The sequence below is a fragment of the Haliaeetus albicilla genome, chromosome 21, assembly GCF_947461875.1.
Source record: "Haliaeetus albicilla chromosome 21, bHalAlb1.1, whole genome shotgun sequence".
NCBI classification, from domain to species: Eukaryota; Metazoa; Chordata; class Aves; order Accipitriformes; family Accipitridae; genus Haliaeetus; species Haliaeetus albicilla.
The window spans coordinates 19,772,290-19,791,066 of NC_091503.1; the positions used below are offsets into that span (position 1 = coordinate 19,772,290).

The following is an 18,777-nucleotide window of genomic DNA, read 5'->3' on the forward strand; positions in this document are numbered from 1 at the left end:
AACAAAGTGTAGAAACTGTGGTTATTTTAAGCATGTTACAAAAAGTAATTTTATTGTAAAGTCACTGTAGAGCTTAGGCTAGAAGCTCACAGACTTCAAGTCTTTTGAATAATCTTCCTGTATGAAAGATTTAGAAGAAAGTGCTTTAGGTCAACATTAAAGTTTTGAAATGCAGCTTATGCTAACTGATTTTCAGAAATAGGTGACCCTATTAAATAGACCAACTTTATTTCAGTTCAAACAGATCAATTTTTTCTCTTTTGTCATTGTGTTAAGTACTAGTTACAAAGTAGATTCATCAATCCAATGTGTTTTCCACAATATATTTTAAAGCCCAGTGTTTTGGGAGATTGATTGTTTTTCTGTGTATGTATCTCTGGATTTTTAATATTCTCTTTTTTGTTTTTAAATCCACTGATCAGGGTACTAGTATTGTTGGATGAAGTCTAGATTCACCCTTGTTTTCTCTAGTTAGTCTTGCTGCAATTGTTTGCATGTATGTTAACATGAAACCATGCCATTTTGTTTCCTGTCCTTTTCTTAATCAAGCACAATTCTTCTTCCTTTCATCCTCCTACTGAGGACGTACTGCTTCTGACTGCAGAAGACTCCTTGTTTCCCTCCAGTCTCCAACAGCAGTTTTTGCATTCCCAAGGAAGTGCACTGTGTCCTTTAGGAAGCACTGTCAAAAGCTCATTTCTGTGCCAATTTTTATGTGCACCGAATTGCAGGCTTATGGTGTAAGATAAAATGTTTCTGTCCTGAAGCTGTACTTCCTATGAAGCTCTTAGTACCATTTGTATCCATTTCAGAGGGATCACCATTTTTTTGAAAAATAGAAACCCCTGGTTGTTTTATCAATTAAAAGGACCTGCCCAGCTGCAACATTTTGTAGGAATACATTGGAGATAGCAAAGAGTCCTTGTCACTGGAAATGGGTCAATACATTTTACTGTGTCTCATTTGACTTTACACATAGTTGTCTGAATTTTAATTTTTTTACGATGTCTTGGTTAAGGATCCTTTCTGTTTTTCAGTACTTGTCTGCTTTGAGAACAGACATAGAAGGAAAATGAATGAAGAAATCTAAAATCCTGAATCTGAAGTATACCCTGATGCTAGGGTATACTTCAACAGGTGAATGTTCAGTAATATTGCAAACCTTAGTGGTACCAATTTTTTTTCCTTTCTGGTGAGATTTAAAGAAATGCTTTACCCGAAGAGAAAATATGTTCTTAAAATGTATATTTACTCCCAATTTTGTAATTTAAAGGTTTATTTGTTGTCAAATAATGTGAAACCCCTATGCTTTGGTAATTAGTACAGTAGATGAGGAGTTGGACAGATTGTCAAAATTCTTGTTAGATGCATTGCCATGCCATGATGGTGGTTTTATGCTTCTGGAGGACAGTAATGTTTCATTCACTTTCTCATTCAGAAGGGTATAAAATTTGTGGCAATTGTATCGTGTAGGTTAGAGATGTGTATGTGAGGAAAATGTCTTAAGTTACCACTGTTTATTTCTTCTGTATGGTCTTCTGTTGGTTTTATCTCTCTTTCTATTTGCTTTGGGAACATAAGGGACAGTAAGGATTGTTGCAGTTACAGTGGCTTACATTAGGCCTGACCAACATAAACACTCAAAAAGTAAATACAAAAAACTTCTTTAGACAATTCAGACTAGTCTGCTTTTTGAAAAAGTTCCTCTGACTTAGGCCAATTAATGGTTATTTACTCACTAACATACAAAAAAAAATTTTTTTTGCTATGTTTTGCTTTCAAATACTATCTTTACCTCCTGCAGCATCACTGTAAAAAGCTGCCCTTTTTTTTGTGATCTTGTTTAACCTAAATTAATTAAGTTTTTTACCAAGGGCAAAAGAGAGAAGATGGAATTGGCTAATACACTGCCATGCAATATCGTGTTGCCTAAAAGAAGATTTCTGTGTCTAGATTTTGTTTAGATCCCATAGCATTCCCCAGGTGATAAGCTAGAACAGTACTCTGTACAGTGTATCATTTTCAGTGATGAATTTAAATTCATAAATTTCATAACCCTTTTAAGCTTTACATGTAATTTAAAAAATTAACTTTTTATATGTAAAAAGTATACCATTGTTGCAAATGTTTCAATCAAGTGTATTTTTTCCTTCCAACATTAAATGTGCAGTGAATTATTTCTAAGACTCTAGCTATAAGTTTCATAGTTCTCATCAAAATTTTCATCAAAGTAAGGTTTCATGCCATATTCTTCTTGATCAGTCTTCTGGTGGTATAGATTTTCAGCTGCTATACCTCTGTGTACCTGGGTACATAAATAATGATTTTGCAAGGGTGGATCCAGAACTTTTATTAGCTTCAGGACAGCTTTCATGGTAGATGTGCGGTGGATGACTGGCTTTGAGTTTTCATTAGGCATTAATTGTCTGGCTGTAAGTTTCTGTGCTCAAAGCAGAGTTCAGATTGCAGAGGTCTTTTCCATCCTGCTGTTCATGAGCTTGCTTACAGCAGAATCAGTAGCAAGTGTTTTCATGGTGATAACTGGCTGGAATTAATTTTATGGCCATCAGTTATTGCACTTCTTTGGACAGACACATGGAATGAGAATTTCTGTTGATCCTGAAAAACTGGGCTTGCACAAGGTTTGGAAAAGTTCCCTTGGTAATTGTGCTTCCTTCTGTGTAATTTTAGGGCTCTGAACTTTCTTTGTTTGCGAGAACACTTGCAGTACAGTATTTTGCACGCATCAACCCCAGAGGAGCATGCTGCTTCATTATTAGTGAATTTTACTCCCGTCAGTGCTCCAAGTATTTCAAAACATTGGGCAAGACTGAATACATAGCAGATCAAAGATTGTAGGGGTTTTGGCAGTTCTTATATTATTTGCAAAGTGTGAATGTGCAGTATAATTTCTGTCACTTTTCAGTTGATTTAATTTTGCCCTTTTGTGGTGGTCTTTGCTTGATGCAGAGAGACAATGATATTGTTATAAAGAGGTTTGTAGCGTACCTTCTCCTTATAGTTTTGTTTTCTTTTGAATAGGCATATTAAAGATTTTTTCTTTGTTAGCTTTTGTGACCTGCGATTAAAGGCTGAATGTTTGTGTTAGATCCTCTGCATCTTACAACACCTTTTACTAATGTTTTCTAGAAAATGTTAAACATTATGTCAATCCTGCATAACTTTTCTCTACCTTTGTAGTGCTGATTACTGGGCATAATCTGCAAATCCTGTCAATCTGTTAGGACCAGGCATTCTTTGTCCAGACTTATTGTACCAATAATAGAAACAGATGGTTTAGGACTGCCTTAATCATTGTTTTGTACTCTCCCTTACCTCAGAACTGCACTATTTATCAAAGTAATTCATTCATTGTGGCTAGCGGCGGAACAGGGCTTAGGTGTTTGTCATAACCACAGTAAAATCCATTCTCTGCTTTTGAGCAAGGTACTGTGCCTCCTGATAAATTCTGTCTTTCACTATGAATTATTTTCCTGAGATCTTCAATAATTCCTTTTCACTTACATCCAAAAGCAATTTGTTTAAAAAAATGTGTTAAATGCATTTATTGACAACACCTCTGTGAGGGAGATTTTACATTCCTGCATCAAAGGTATGTGTTGAGGATGCCTGAAGTGGTACAAGTACAAGTACTATCTGCCACAATTGCATTCATGCTGTGTGAAACCACATTCAGCATTTTAGGTAAAGAATGCATATGGGGTTACAGGCTTTTTTTACTACTTTGTTTTTGTGGACTTGTGGCATATTATATGTCACTTAGTGAATAAAGTTTGGCCAGTTTTTGAATACTGTGATTTTTTTTTTCTTTTAATGCTTATGAAGAAATTGATGGCTGAGTTAAAAGAAGGTCTGGATTTTATTGTGTGGCTGTTTACCAAAAACAGGTTGGCAGGAACCCTTTTTCTTTCTAGGAAAGACTAAAGATGGTGGAGCTGGTGGTGGAATTGTTTCTACCTTCTCTTAAATTTCTTCTCTCAAATTTCAGCTTTAAATTTTGATTCCTAAATTTTGGTTGTATGATAACAATAAACTGTGCTGATACATGTATCTTTTAGTGATCCAATGATAACATTGCATACTAAGATAAAAGTTCAAAAAAAATTCAAATTTAAAAACTGTCCCCTTTTGTTAGCAACAGGATGAAAGCAAAAACATAAAAACTGGGTCCTGTGCAAAATCTTACATCTGGAGGCATTTGCTTTTAGAGGAAGCTAAGAATTTATTCTGCATTTCAGGTTCCAGTTTGGAATGGCCAATGCTAAATGGCCTGTATCAGTCTCTTAGCAGAGGACAAAACACTTGGTTACTTTTAATGATTTCACTGCTACCATTTTCTCCTGTTTTTAATGCCATCTCCCTCATTTTTACTGTTCTTTCGAATGATAGCACCTGAAAGGTGACCCCCAATGTTCTTCATCAAGAAAAATATTTGTTTCTTTTTTTGAAACATCCAAAGAGAACTGCTTTCACTGTACCCTGGAACTGCTGAGTATGTTAGGATAGTATTTGGTTTTAGTTGTATTTATTAGCTTGATTACCAGTTAATCTTTGCAAATATTGTTACAAAATTTTGCTTTGATCCGTTCCATCTCCTGGAATGAAGTTGATGTAGAAGTTTTGCTGGAAGACACAGAAAGACTTCAGCTACTTTTGTAGCTGCATTTGAGTATGGAAACAAAAACATCTCCATTGCAACATTATTTAAATTCCTTAGTGCTTTGCTCTTCTGTTTTATTGGATAAAATTTCACATTTGATGGTGAAGAATCCTGACCTGTCTTTAGTGTTTCTTCAGATAAATAGAAACCTTGCCTGCTGCTTAATTCTAAGAGTACTTTAGTAGTAGTTTTAGATTTTATTGATTTTTTTTTTTCATTACTTAAAAGGCCTTTCATTACTTAAGTCTCAAAGGTATTTCAAAGTAGTAGTTGGCCTAAGTGATGTGAAAGGGGTGCTTAAGGAATCTAGGGGAGGGAAAGCATTTTTCTGTCATTGTCATAAGTGCTAATCCTAAGTACACAAAAAAGTACTTGAAATATTTCTGCACACCATGCAAGTGACATAAGTTTTGAGTTCTCAGGTTTTTGGGTTTTACTTCTGATGACTTCCAGAGGAAAGTCCCTCTCATGGCTTTTTAGCTTACTAAAGCTTGAATCAGGCTATGGAAGGAAATTTTTTTTTTTTTTCCTATCATTTTGAAAACTTAACTGTACCAGACATAACAGGTGAAATGCAGTATTTCTCAGGTTTTATTTTGGATCTTGTTAGGTGCCAGAAGTATTTTTAAATTAAATTGCACATAAGCAGCTATATTTGCTTTAAATTGTGAATTTTGAGTTGTAAATATGATTTACAACTCAACATTTATAAACATATTTCATTGTAAAATCTTTCAAATTTAGTCCTCAATTTTTACCATCTATCGGCTGTCTTGAGATTGTCTTTTGTTTATGCATGGGTCTAGTAGTTTGAATTTATTGGCTGTTACTTTCAGAGCTAGTGTTAGAAAATCATTCCTGACATTCATTTATGACTTTTTTACTTTCTCATCTGCCTACTCTTTTCTTGAAGATAAAATATGGAACTGTCACTTCAGGCTGCTGGCATCATTGTAAAGAATGTGGTGTTTCTGTGGTCTCTAGGTATTTAATTGAATTCTCTTGTGTTTTGTTACCTTGGGGTAATTGATCTTAGTGTTACAGCCCTTTGCAAGATACAGTAGAACCTAAGAACTTTGTCTTGCTTTTGTTGAACAAACTAAATTGCCATTGATTTCAGTAACTTAAAGCAGGATGGTTTTGACTCTTCCTCCCGTATTCTTCTTCCTGGATTTATTTTTGTTTATCAGTGATAACCAATATAATCTTCCTCCTAGTGTCCATCTCTTCTTCCCAGTGAATAAAGTAAGGTTAACCCAATAGTGCAATGAAAAGCCTGAGGAGAATGGGAAGGTAATTGGGAATTTGATTTTGCCTTCTAACTATTCATGTAAGTTCTGGTCATGTCAGTTACTCTGTGGGACAAGTTACAGATTGTAGACAGTTTGTTTCACCTGTTGTCTCCAAAATTATATTTTCTCTCCACAACCCTGAAGCTCAACTTTTCTGTAAATGAAGAAGTTGAGACCACTGACAACATGATCATCAGAACATTCCAGGTAACTTAAGAGTAATAATTCAAAAGACACATCCAGTCTCAACAGACCTTCAAGGCACTACTGTTTTAATTCGCTTCAGAATTCATGGTACTTCTTGCAAATAAAAAATTGTATAAAAGGTATACTTCAGACTGAAATGGACTATTGTATTTTTACCAATGTCTATATATATCCCTCTCCTCTATACCTGTGGCTTAGGTCTTTTTTGAAGGGATGTTTCAGAGAAGTTCTCAATGGCATCTCTTGCATGAGTAATGCTTTGATTTAATTTCTTTAGGTTATTTTGAACCATGAGACATTATCAGCTGTGCCTTTTTAGGCATGGTACATAGAGGGGTTTATAGTCAGATTTACCTGTGTCCATCATGCTCAGAAGGGGCTGAGAATCTGATTAGTGTGTCTCTTATGCTGGCATTAAATATACCTGAATATCATTGTGCTGACTTAAGTATTATCTTGAAGAAGTAGGCAACCAGGTTTATGCAATTGGGTTTTCGCTGGCAATTGTTGCCCTTTACTTGCTGCTATCATGTTGGTCATTTTCACCTGAATTCAAGGGGTATAGAATTTCACTAAGCCCCCATCTATTTTATGAAAACAAGCAACTGGAAAAGGAGATGAAAATTATTGCCTATATGTGTGGCCGAACAGTTTTCATGGGCATAACTACAGTGTAGATGGAGCCTGTACAGCCTCTTGCCTCTCAGGAAAGAAGCTGAGCTTCTGAAGTTGCACAACACACAGGGGAAAATTACTTTTGAAGTGCCTTCATGCCTTTATAGTCTGATTATTTTAGCCTTTAGCCTGTTATTTTAGCCTTTTTTTCTTGCTTAGTGGTACTAAAATTCATCTTTCACTGAGAGGAAATATTTATGTTACATTATAATACGACTATTAATTAAGTCCTTTCTTCTGAAAGCTTACTGTTATCTGTAAAAAAGTAAAGAATATTCTTATTTGTGTCACTAGTCAGATTTGTTGGCACTAACCTAAAATTTAGTAGCTAAAGTAAAAGAGCGTATAGTCAGATGCCAAATAGTAGGTTGTATTGATTATTGGTCAGACTCCGCATGAGAGTTCCTTTAATCCTGGATAGATGCTGAGCAGCTCACACTGGGCTTCAAGAGCCTTCATGTGTAGCAAGACTAGGGGCAAGGCAGGCGTGTGTTTTCTTTCTCATAATAATGGAAAGGTTTATCTCATCTGTCTGTGAAGTGCATGAATTTTTTTGGATGAAAACTCTATAAAATCCAGGAGTATTTCTCAGTGGAAAGCTTTCAATTGCCTTAAACTAGTTAGACAAATGGGGTAGAGAGGAAGGCTATCCTTTTCCTGCGGAAAACATGTATAGGGTAATACACTTCTGAGCTGAAGCAGTTGACAGAACTCTTCTGCTGAGATGATTCATTGCACTGCACTTTTGTCTTCTAGTATGATGTTGTTACTAAGCTATCCATCAAAGGCTGAGCTCTGTTGCTGTAGCTTTTGTATAAACCTAATGTGAAAAATCATCTCAAAGAATGCACAATTTAAAGTTAAAAGAAAAACAAATACAAAAATGTAATATATAGTATTGAAGCTGGTAATTTAATATGGCAAGATCTAAAATAATAAGAGGCAGAAGTCCTAGCTACTCATCCAGGCCTACTTCCAGTGCAAGTTTTTCCTCCTGCTTGTCTTTTAACCTCCTTTTGAAGATGACTGTTTTCCAAAACTGTTTTCAGTTTAATCTTTTTCATTTTAATTACTCAAGCTGTTTTTTCTTTTATAGAGTGTCTGTGTTCCAAATACATTGAACTTACATTAAGAAGGAAGCTATGTATTTACTTTTGCAGATGATTTTTTGTCTCTAGATTTCTGGAGAGATGTAGGAGGTTATCTTCTTCTTGACAGTTTATCAATAAATACAAAAATGTTTATTTACTTACAAAGGGGATGAGAAATGTCACACTTTGTAATACATTTTTGTCTGTACATCCATCTAGAACTTTGTAATTACACATCTAGAAAATGTACTGATACAATCTTCAGCCATCTGTTTTTTTCAGTGTCTTTACAAGTCATAGTCTCCTTTCTACTTTAGGTTTAGTGTCTGGTTCTTACCAAAGCTGATGATGAACGAGGTTTAGGATTAAAATTTTAAAACTTCAAGTTTTTATTTGGATAACTTGATTAAATAAAAAAGAAAAAAATCCTTTATGTTGCTGATGCAGAGCATATTTTCAATGAGTGTGTTTTTTAATATGTATTTCTAAATATATGTTTTAAGAGTGTTGTGAGAAACCACAAGATGCAATTGATTCATTCATGTTGTCTAAAATATAAAGAATCATCAATCTTTGGATCTTAATTGGTATGAGGATACTAGGTAATGCAGATCCTTAAATTCCAAATCTGTATTTTTACTGTATGCTAATCGTAGATATTTTAAATTTTTCAGCGGTATGTGTTAAAAAAAAAAAAGTGTTGTCAAATATTAATTTCCAACTTTCTTAATGAATGGCAATTACATATATGGATACAGTGACAGCAGCTTAATGCATCAACCCTAAAAATGGATTTTGAAAGGGAGAATTGTGGGGTTTTAGACAAAAGCAATGAATATCACTGTCAGTTGGTTACTGTATTAGCATCTTGTTTGTTAATCTGTTTGAACACAATGAGTAATTTTTTTGTCTTCCCTTTTGGAGATAAGTGGCATAAGACCTCCTGATTCTAGGTGCAAGTAGTGTAGGTTTTTTCCTCTTACTTTCACAAGATGTTTCCTCAGTATGGTTTTGTTTCAGTCTGTGGAAAACAAGCATTTCCTGTGATTGTTGTTTTCTCAATTAGTATGCCATTATTAAAAAATAAGGAGTGCAACTTGTGAGAGTGTTTAAGAATTTTGTAATTATATTTAGAGTATGCAAGGTAGGAAAAATTTATTAGGGTATGAACCTGCAAATCACAGGTGCTGTGAAGTAGCTTATTCCCTGGTAAAAAAGGGAGAAACTGGCTAGGGAAAGGGATGTTGGAGAAGCAGGAAGGGAAATAGATACTCACAGGAAGTTACAACTAATAGGCTTCTCTACTGTAAATCACACTATACCCTGTTTCCTGGTAAAGCACCCATTCTTTCAAAAACCCGTATTTGACATTTGGTGACAAAAGTGGGATGTTCACTGAAAATGTGGAGGTAAATGTATTCTCTTGCTTCTTTTAGAATAGTTTTGTCTTGCTTAGAAATTAAGTTGTTTCAGGCTTGAAACAGTTTTGTTAGTTCTTGATGCAAGAATAAATGCTGTATTGCATCATCTGTTAGGGAGGGGAAGGAGTTATGGTATAGCATATGTATTGTGAAACAGTGTGGTAGGTGACTCAGTAATGACTGAAGCATGCTTTAGGCTATGGATAGTGAATAGAATCATTTATCTGGACAACTGTGAGTTCGGTCCTTTTTTAAATTTATTTTTCTTATAATCACTTTTGCTTTCAAAATTCAGAATCTAACTAGGCAGTCTGCAAGGCAGAGACTGAAAAGATGTTCGTTATAAATGAGCATTTTGTAAGGAAAAGGCCAGCATTCTGCCTTATCTAAGCTATTACTTTGATTCTCCTTTAGCCTCTAAAGTAATGATAAATCACTACTTTGTAGCGATGGGAAATGGAGCATTTTGCAGTTTCCTGAAAACCTAGAATATTTCCCTTTAGTTTTATAGCCTTTGCATTCACAATTGCATAACTATGAAAAGTGGAAGGTGGCCTGGTATGAAGGAAAAAATATACTATTGCTGTTGACTTCATTTCTTAGCTTTCTGGTATGTGACTGTTGTGGGTTATCTGTCACTTTCTGTACTTCAGAATCCTCTCCTCTGAGGAATGTCACTGTATGCCTCTGTTGCCTTTAAAGTGTGTTGTAACTGAGTCAGTGGTATTGTCAAATTTTTCTCCTTCACTGTTGCCAAAAGGGTTTTGAATAGCATTGATGAAAATGGAACACTAATTGTTATTCACTGTGCTATAAATTGGCAAAGCTCTGCTAAGCAGTGGATGTTTTAGTACCTAAAGCCTTAAGAAGTCTTGGTTATTTTTGCAACAGTGTATCTAGAAATTATGTGGCTAGATATAAATGTGCAATATTTTGTGTAATTGTACATATTTATAAATACGTGGTAGCCTAATTTCTAAACAGGTTGATAGTGTTTGCTTTAGATAAACACACATAGTAATTTTATCTTTATATATGATGATATTCAAATTCTTTGTTTTTTCATCTTTTAATGAGTCTTAAACCATGTAAAATATCTCCTGTAGTTCTAGATGTAGTATTTCTAATAATATATATTTTTTAATTCTGCTTTTCTCCAACAGGAAGGAACTTGAGACCTTCAAAGGTAAATTCTATTTTTAATTTTCTACTTGAATGTTTGCAAGAGTTACAGTAACTCTTGTATTAAGTGAAACTAGCAAGGAACTGTTCCAGTTCTACATTTGACAATGTTAATTTTGTGCCACCCCAGGAGGCTGTTTATTATTCAGTTTACCTGTTCTTGCTACTGGTTTCTTTGGGACAGTTGTAAGTGTAGGAAGAGCACAAATGGTTCTGTTGTCTTAGCTAGGTTTCAGAGATTCTGTATCTAATTCAAGCCTTTCTCTTGCTGTTCAGTTTTGGAAGTTAAGGGCTTTGTGTTCAACTAGTTGATGTCTTTTCTAGCATGAATGTGTTTTTGACATGAGTCGCAGGCTGTTACTTGTTAGACTTTTGTCTAGCTATTTCTAGGAAATTTTCACAGTATTATGTTACATCAGACAAATGCAATTTTTGTAGCTCAACTTGTTGGATATACAGGAAGCTATATACAAATATCTGTCCTACATAATATGAAATGGCTAGAAAATCTGTCATGTATTATTGCTTTGTCTGTGGTGCATAGATGAAACACACTACCGTTCTCAGTAAATCTTAAATTCAGGCTTACTCTACCTACTAATTTTAATGTTTGATCAGCTTGACAATTGCTATTATCTTTTGCTTTGAATAAGGTGTGACTGTGGTTTTGTGACTAGTCTTTATTTATGAGAATGAAGTCAAGTACATTGACTTATGTCAATTAATTGTCTCTTGAAATTGAAAGAAGTGATGGAAATTTCTATCAGCTGCATTCCTCTTTGCCTTTTCAGTTCATTACTCTCATCTTTACATAATGCTAAAAGAGGAAAATAATAAAGCTAACATTAAGAGGCAAGCAACACAGATGATGTAAAATGTCACTTTATCTGTAGCTTACCATAACAACCCTTTTTTAGATTGATTTGACAGCTTTCAACACAGACTAGCTCAATACAAAATGAAAAATGCTAAGCTCATTCTGTTCCAAAGCAAGGCAGCTACTTTTTGTAGTACCTGATGCTTGTGAGAATAGTGAATCCTGTTTTTTTTGTTTGTATGTATTAGGCATTTTAAGTGAGTTTCTGGAAGCCAGGAGGATAGTTTCCAGAGTTATTTCTCTCTTGGCTTCTTGTTTTTCCAATAGAGATTGTAATTTTATTTGACAGTAAGTATTTTACAAAGACAATTATTTTCATGGAAGAGGAAGGTGTTAGCTGTGTGTTGACCTTGAAATTTATACCAGACTAAGTAACTGGTTCTGTAATAGTGACAGAGGCATACAGATTTCCAATACTAGTTATGAAAGGCTTGTCCTGGGTAGACAAGGCTTGTCTTGGTAGCCAAGAAAGGGTTTTTAGTTTACTAAGAGGGAAAATTGCAAACAGATGCCAAGAAAAAAGCCAAAGTGTTTGCGTGTTTCTTCACTGAAAGTTCAACAGCAGTCTGTGGCTAATGTAGCCAGTATCAATGCGAAAGGAGTAGGATCTCATGCTATAACAAGGAAGGACCAGATTAGAGGATACTGTAGGTGTGTTGGACATTTTTGAACCAACTGATCGAATTTATACTCAAAAGTATTGGCAGAAGCTATGGAACACCGGAAAAGCACAGGCAGAGTGACAGATTATTAAAAATGGGTATTGAACATCAGTCAGCTAAATTTCTGTGTTTTTTCGTGCAATGAAGAGATGGACAAGCTTGTACCTGACAGAAGAGAGGACTAATAGCTAACAAACTCTCAAGAATAGTTATATCAAGCAAGTCTAAATTCTTTCTGTAAGATGACAACAATATGCTTTAAAATAAACAATAGATACCATATTTTGACTTTGGCAACAACTTTCACTGTCTTGCCTGACATTTTCCCAGGAAATTGAGATTAAACCAATGAAAAGCAGGTGCATACCTGATTGGAAATACATGCTTGGAGAAAATGTTTTTATGGTTTCTTGCTTACCAAGTTGTTCTTTCTCAGATCTGATGCTACTTGGAATTTTTGTTGTTAACCTGGATTGTGAAGTAGAAGTGTTCATTAGATTGGCTTCAGTCAGTCTTTTTCCAGCCTTTTGGACCTTCAGCCAATTTCTGAGAATCTAGTATATATTTCATCAGCTGATCAGAAACAGGGAGAGTAAGAGCTTTCTGGTCATGAAGGATTCATGATTACATAGTGACAGATGTTTCAGTTCTACAGCAGCTTTGCCCAATCTAACTGGTGGCTTGTCCTTGCATTTTTCTGTTTTAGGCTACTTCCAAGGCTCACTAGATTTGTGCAGAAAATGATGTGTCATTTGGTTTGGTTTAGTTTCGGTTGATGAAGCATGCTGAAATAACTCAGTAGATGGCCAGAGAAATCCTGGCACAGAAGAAGGAAAAGGCAACAGCAAGAGCAGGAAGCATGTCTAAGTTACCAATGTAACACAGTCACCTAAACCCCAAATATTTCTAGTGGTACGTTACCTAACACATTTTAAGGTTGAGTTGAGGAAAGGAAGTATTAGGACCATTATGTAAAGCTTTTATAAATAAAATCTTATCTTGCTTATAAATATGGTTTGTTGTATTCAAGAAAGGTTGGTTCCATCTGAAATATGTTAAGTGGTTGGGTAGACGATTCTTTACATTTTTGTATTGCGAGTATAGACTACATCCTCAATTAATTCATCCTTGCATACCTGTACAGAGTGAAATGTGTTCATAAACATTCAGTTAATAAAATAGCCAGTGCAGGGCCTAGGAAAGAACAACTGTTTCCAGTACCTTTATATACACTTGCATCTTTCAATGCATGTGCAGCTGAAACCGTTGTACATTAAATTGTGTTGTAATGGAGAAGAACAGAAATGCCAGTTTTCGTAACAGTAAGTTGTTATTTGTGAATTTGAATACCATATGCTAAAAAGTATTGGCTTCCAGATTATGGATGGTAAATGTCTTGCATAAAAATGTATTTCATAAATATGTAAGTTCATTCTATCTGATTCTGCAGAAATTGAAGTACCACAACAACATTCCTTAAATATGTTCGCTAAAGGGGGTAAAAAGAGGGTTGTATGCATGTTTTTCAGTGTCCAAATATAACTCTCACATGCACTAGTGCTGAGTTCTCATGCCTTGCTCAGGATAGAAAGTAGGTTTTACTGGAATTAAGAAACTGGTATAGTTTGAGGGTCAAAATAGCACATCACTGGAAACTTGAATTCAGTGATGCATCCCATCAATTTCACAATGAATACAGAAAAAGTACTAATTGTATATTGGCACTGACCATGATAATGCAGGTCTGGCTCACAAGACAGGGGGCACCTTCACAGGTCTCTCGGATGTGTTTTAAAACTTTAGTTTCCTGGAGTTTTGTATTTGTATAAATATAAACACATATAGATGCACAGGTGTAGTCTGGATGGGACCACAGTAAGCTTGTGAAATCTTCAAATGTATATAAACTTGCAAACATTTTAAGTGCCCTTGTATACCTAATATTTATGAAAGACTTGTTTGAAACAAAATCAACCTTCACATAACCAAGAAACAGAACTGTTTCTGGTTTCATTTAAATCTTCATACTGAGTGCGCTAAGGTACAAAGTGGTCTATTCTTTGAGGATACCAGGTGTCATCAACAAGGGGCTCAAAACAAAGCTCAGTGTATATACCTGTTTGCAGCATTGAAAAGTGTTGAGAATCCACTAACACTCTTGCTTGTTGACGTTATTACCTTTAAGTAGCATGAAATAAGTACATAACACTATTTTAAGAAATGATGAATTATTTTTGTATTTGTCAGTGGAGATACTGTTTTAGAATTTTTTCCTGCCTTTTTCACATTTGTATTACAGATTGTACTCTCTTTCATCATGAAAAGTAGATTTTATTTTTCTTCCTTTTGTGTTAAGACTATTTACAGGGCCAGACATTCTCCTTTGTTGTTTGCTCTATGCATGGTGTATAGGGGCAGAACAAACCTCTCCAGTCTCGTCTCTTCTAACCTCAAGGGGTTTCTATTGCACTGTAAACATAAGATATTGCTTAATAATCTGTGATGCTGAGAAAGTGAAGGTTAGAAGCTTTCCTGCTTTTTTGTAATAAGGATCTCTCTCTGAAGAAGGCAGAGTTGTGTGATGTCCCTGTTGATACTCTGCTACAATACTGGCATTTGTGTACCTGAAGTGTGGGTGTGCATTAGGGCAAAACATGTCAAGCATTGTCCAGTTTATTTTTTTTAGTAATTTATCTCTCAGAGAGCAAAGCTCTCAAAGGTGATAGATTTATGGATGAAAACATTAGGTATGCCATATGAAGTAGCCTGCAAATTTCTTCCTAGCGTGCATCAATTCCAATGTTCGGAGAACTGCTTGTAGAAGCTTGCTTATGCCCTGTGCTGTCCTGTCCTGGCTGAGGCTTATAAAGCTGCTAGGGGGGAGGGAAAAAAAAAAAAAAAAGAGTTCTGTTGTGGATCTTGGCAATTTCTTGCAACAGTAGAATTTGTTTTAGTTGATATTTGTGTAAGTGTGTATTTGTTTTTAGTATTTGATAGACTGTACTCTTATGTGGTTTAGAAAGGGTGTGTATCATTTTTACAGCTGAGAAACTAGAAATTAGATAGCAAATATGTGGTTATTTTCTCTTGATACTTGAAACCTAGTGCATTCATGACTGCACTGAGATTTGAAATCATTCCACCATTCTTCTATGCACGTGGTACAATTTTTTTTCATATATTTTTTTTAAAGTTAATATTTCTTCTGTTCCAGCACAGCCAGGACTGTGTAGTAAATATTTACAGAATACTGTTAATCTCTTTACAAGATGGAAGAGTGAAGCAGAGCTGTGAGGTAGATAATGGAAAAACAAAAAGTTATAAAAGTAGTAGAATTGCACAATGGCAATAACATGCTGCTGAGTTTACTTCAGGCTTTGTCCAAATGGGAACTGCATACATGATAGATTTAAAAATTGCTTCTAAAAGTCCCTTTTTATTTAAAAAAAGTTTAGGATGAAATGTTTTGAGTTTGTTTCTGGAAAGAAAACTAAAGCAGTAGAGGCCATTTGGTAATCAGCAACACAGCACTTTTGGACAATAAAAGGTGGCAGAAACTTTGTAAGGGCAGATACACACATGGCTTTGACTACTGAGTCATGCATATTTCTAAGCTTTAACAGGATTAGTTTCATTCAAGCTCAGGGAAACTGGTCATATGACCATTTTCAGCACTTCTATTTACAATACAACAAAATATGTTTTCAGCTCTTTGCATCAGAGATCTCTCCCAAACCAGTCCTGATAAGTTTTCAAAACTTTGTCAAAATACTCTTTCTGAGAAGGAGGCTGGTGAAGTTAAGAGGTGTTTTTTCTTGCTTTTCTCTTCTAAGTTAAGTCACTGGGTCACATTTGATATGCAGATCTTTTGTCATCCCTCTTCATGTGTGTAAGAAGCTTCTGTTGAAATTGCAGTTTTCCAGTCCTTTTACCAGTAGCTTAAATATGTTTGTATATAAACTTTAATTTCCTGGCTTTTATTGTTCCCTTCTCTAAGTGTACATGATGTTTGGAGCAGTCTGTTGCCTCCATCCCTTTGTTCTCCTTTTTTTGAAATCTACTTGCCTCAACAGATAGTGTGTCAAACTCATTTTTTTTCTTCCAGTCTAGGGATCTTTATCGTGCTGTGTTCTCATGGTTGTCAAAATAAACAGCTTTTTCCTAATCTTCATGTTGTCTTCCAGATGCATGGGTAATATGCAATAGAGATCTTCGCAGCTCGTGGTTGACAAAGCTCGTACATTCAATGATGTAGTTGTTCTAGAAGTTGTTCTGTAATTTTGAACACACAATCCTGTATGTTTCTTATGAGCAAGAGTAGATGACATTGTGGTAGAAAATCATACCAGCCACATGGAGTTCATTTACTTTAACATTTCCAAATATACTACTACCTCAGAGCCCTAGAGCCTGTCACATTAGGAACATGCAAAGTTTCATTACTGCGAGGAATTTTTTCTTGGCATATTGTGTCCATAACCAAGTTGGTTAATAATGAAAGTTCTAATTTAATGTTGTATTTTGTGATTTTGCATTTCAATGACTCATTTGAATAGGGGAGGGAGGATGTCTTTTGTTATTTGGATGCCTCTTCCAAACATGCTGTGGGAGATATGCAGTGCTTCTGCTGTGAGTATTTCCTGATTGTTTTAGAATTTATTTAGGTGACCATTGTCAAAAACTTCAATGTTTAAACCTTGTAGCACAGATATAAAAGAAGACAACTCTTATTTTGGCATACCGGAAAACAGTTAGGAAACAATTGCTTATTTCTATTGTAATAAAGCTAAGGTGGAGTTAAAATTTCAAGGATATTCAGGGTTCAGGGTTTTTCCTCATTATTTTGCTATAAGCTGAAAATATACTGATAGATTTCTAGTTAATAATGTGTGTTGCCAGCTTCTTTCCCATCCTGGCTATGGGAGGAGAACCTTGCAACTTTCGATGTCCTGTATTGTCTGTGGCAAGAATTGACCAAGACTCCCATACATGGTAACCATTCTCTTGAGAATGGAAAGATTTGAGACTTGGGCACTTCTAGTCAAACCTTGAGTGAAAGGCAAATAAGTTTTAACTACTGAAATCTTTTGTTATAGTGTAATAGAATGAGACAAATGGAGAAGAAAAACAAATGGTAAAGTGTCCTTATAGCTACTTTGCTTTTGATTTAGCTTTTTGTGTTCAAGTTTGCAGACTCTCTCATCTGTTTACCTGTCAGGACACATTTTAAAAGTTTCTAGATCTGAATCTAGCCACTTGTAACTTCTGTCCTCTTTTTTGCCTTCCTTGAAATAAGTATGGACTTCAAGTCAAGCCTTTCAAAGAAAAAAAATGTTTTAAAATCCTTTTAAATAGAAAAATTTAAAGAAAGTTCACTCTAGATCTTTCACTGATTTCAATGCTCCCCAGTAAATAATTAAGTCTTTATACATCAGGGCAGATATCACCAGCACTGGGATGTAAAAGCTTTCAAATACACATTTCTGTAGCCCACAGGTGGATGGTGCTGAGTTGCACACATCTGATTCAATCTGGCTGAATTATCAGACTTAATGACATACTTTCAGAACTTGTTCTATATATGAATACATACCCAAGAACAGTGGAAGTTTTCACTTTTCTGTCTTGACAGAGGCTGCATGTGATAACGCACAAAAGCAATTGCTTGCCTCTTGCTGACACCCTAAGCATGACTTTTTTTCCTATTGGCAACACTCTTCTATTGAACATTAGGTGGAGTTGAAAATTTATTAGCTGCCTTTGACAAGACAACAAAACATCTGCTGGATTAAATAGTATCTTTGGGGTGAAGCAATCTACGATGGGTAGTATCTTGTGTATGCATTTATTTTGCAGATGACTGGAAATAAACTAGTTACCTAATAGGTTAATGTCTACAAGCGTCAAGTGTTCAGGACAGACTGTATTTTCTATATATGAAATAGAATTTAGATTTTGGGGCGGGGGGGAGAAACAGAGGTTTTTAGTGTATTTAAACTGTAGAAGCAAAATTATCTACAACTTCGTCTTGAATTGCTACCTCAGAACGCTGGTTCCCATTATGCTTTGCCAAAAGGTGGGCTGCACTGTCACCTGGATTAGTAATCTGATATGATGGAAACCTGTTTCCCCTCTGCCCGTTTTTGATCAGTTTTCAACTGGTGGGGGAAAAACAGGGCTTCTTTGATAGTGGCAATATAGGCTTGGGTGGATCTTGGTCAACCGTAAAATGGCATCCATTTCTAAGGGGTTATATATATTGGAAATGGGTCTGAATTTTCAAAGCTGTAAATAGGGAGTAGAGTTTCTAAAGGAAATCTAAAGTTTAGAAAGGGATGCTACAGAGACACCAGATTATTTACGGACAAACTAGATAATCAGATTTCCTTGGAACAAATATTGTGCGCCCTTGCAACTCAGCTGATCAACGATAGTTTTTGGTTTTGTCGCTTCTTGCACCTCAAACCACTAATGGTTTAATGCTTTAAATGCTTCTTTTACTTTTTGTTTGTTGTGTGTTTTGGCTATAATGTAACTTTGTTACAAATTTGATACTGCTGTTTGTAATCTCTTTGCTCAGCTAGATTTCAGGATTTTATATGATGGCTGTCACCTGAAAGTAGTATTCAGACAATGAGTTAATGTAACCCATAGAATGCTAATGTTACAGATACTTCTGAAACCTTGTG

General features: G+C 35.3%; 1 protein-coding gene across 2 annotated transcripts in view; it reads left to right on the forward strand.

Annotated features, from left to right (window-relative positions):
* The window catches only part of DTNBP1 (dystrobrevin binding protein 1), a 69,987-nt gene that overhangs the window by 20,511 nt on the left and 30,699 nt on the right, over positions 1-18,777 (forward strand). Inside the window, exon 7 of one of the 2 annotated variants that reach the window (XM_069809168.1) lies at positions 10,531-10,553. The exons of the other annotated variant lie outside the window; for it this stretch is intronic. Coding sequence (XP_069665269.1) covers positions 10,531-10,553 — 23 coding nt within the window. The remainder of the gene's footprint in view (positions 1-10,530; positions 10,554-18,777) is intronic. 2 annotated transcript variants of the gene reach the window in all.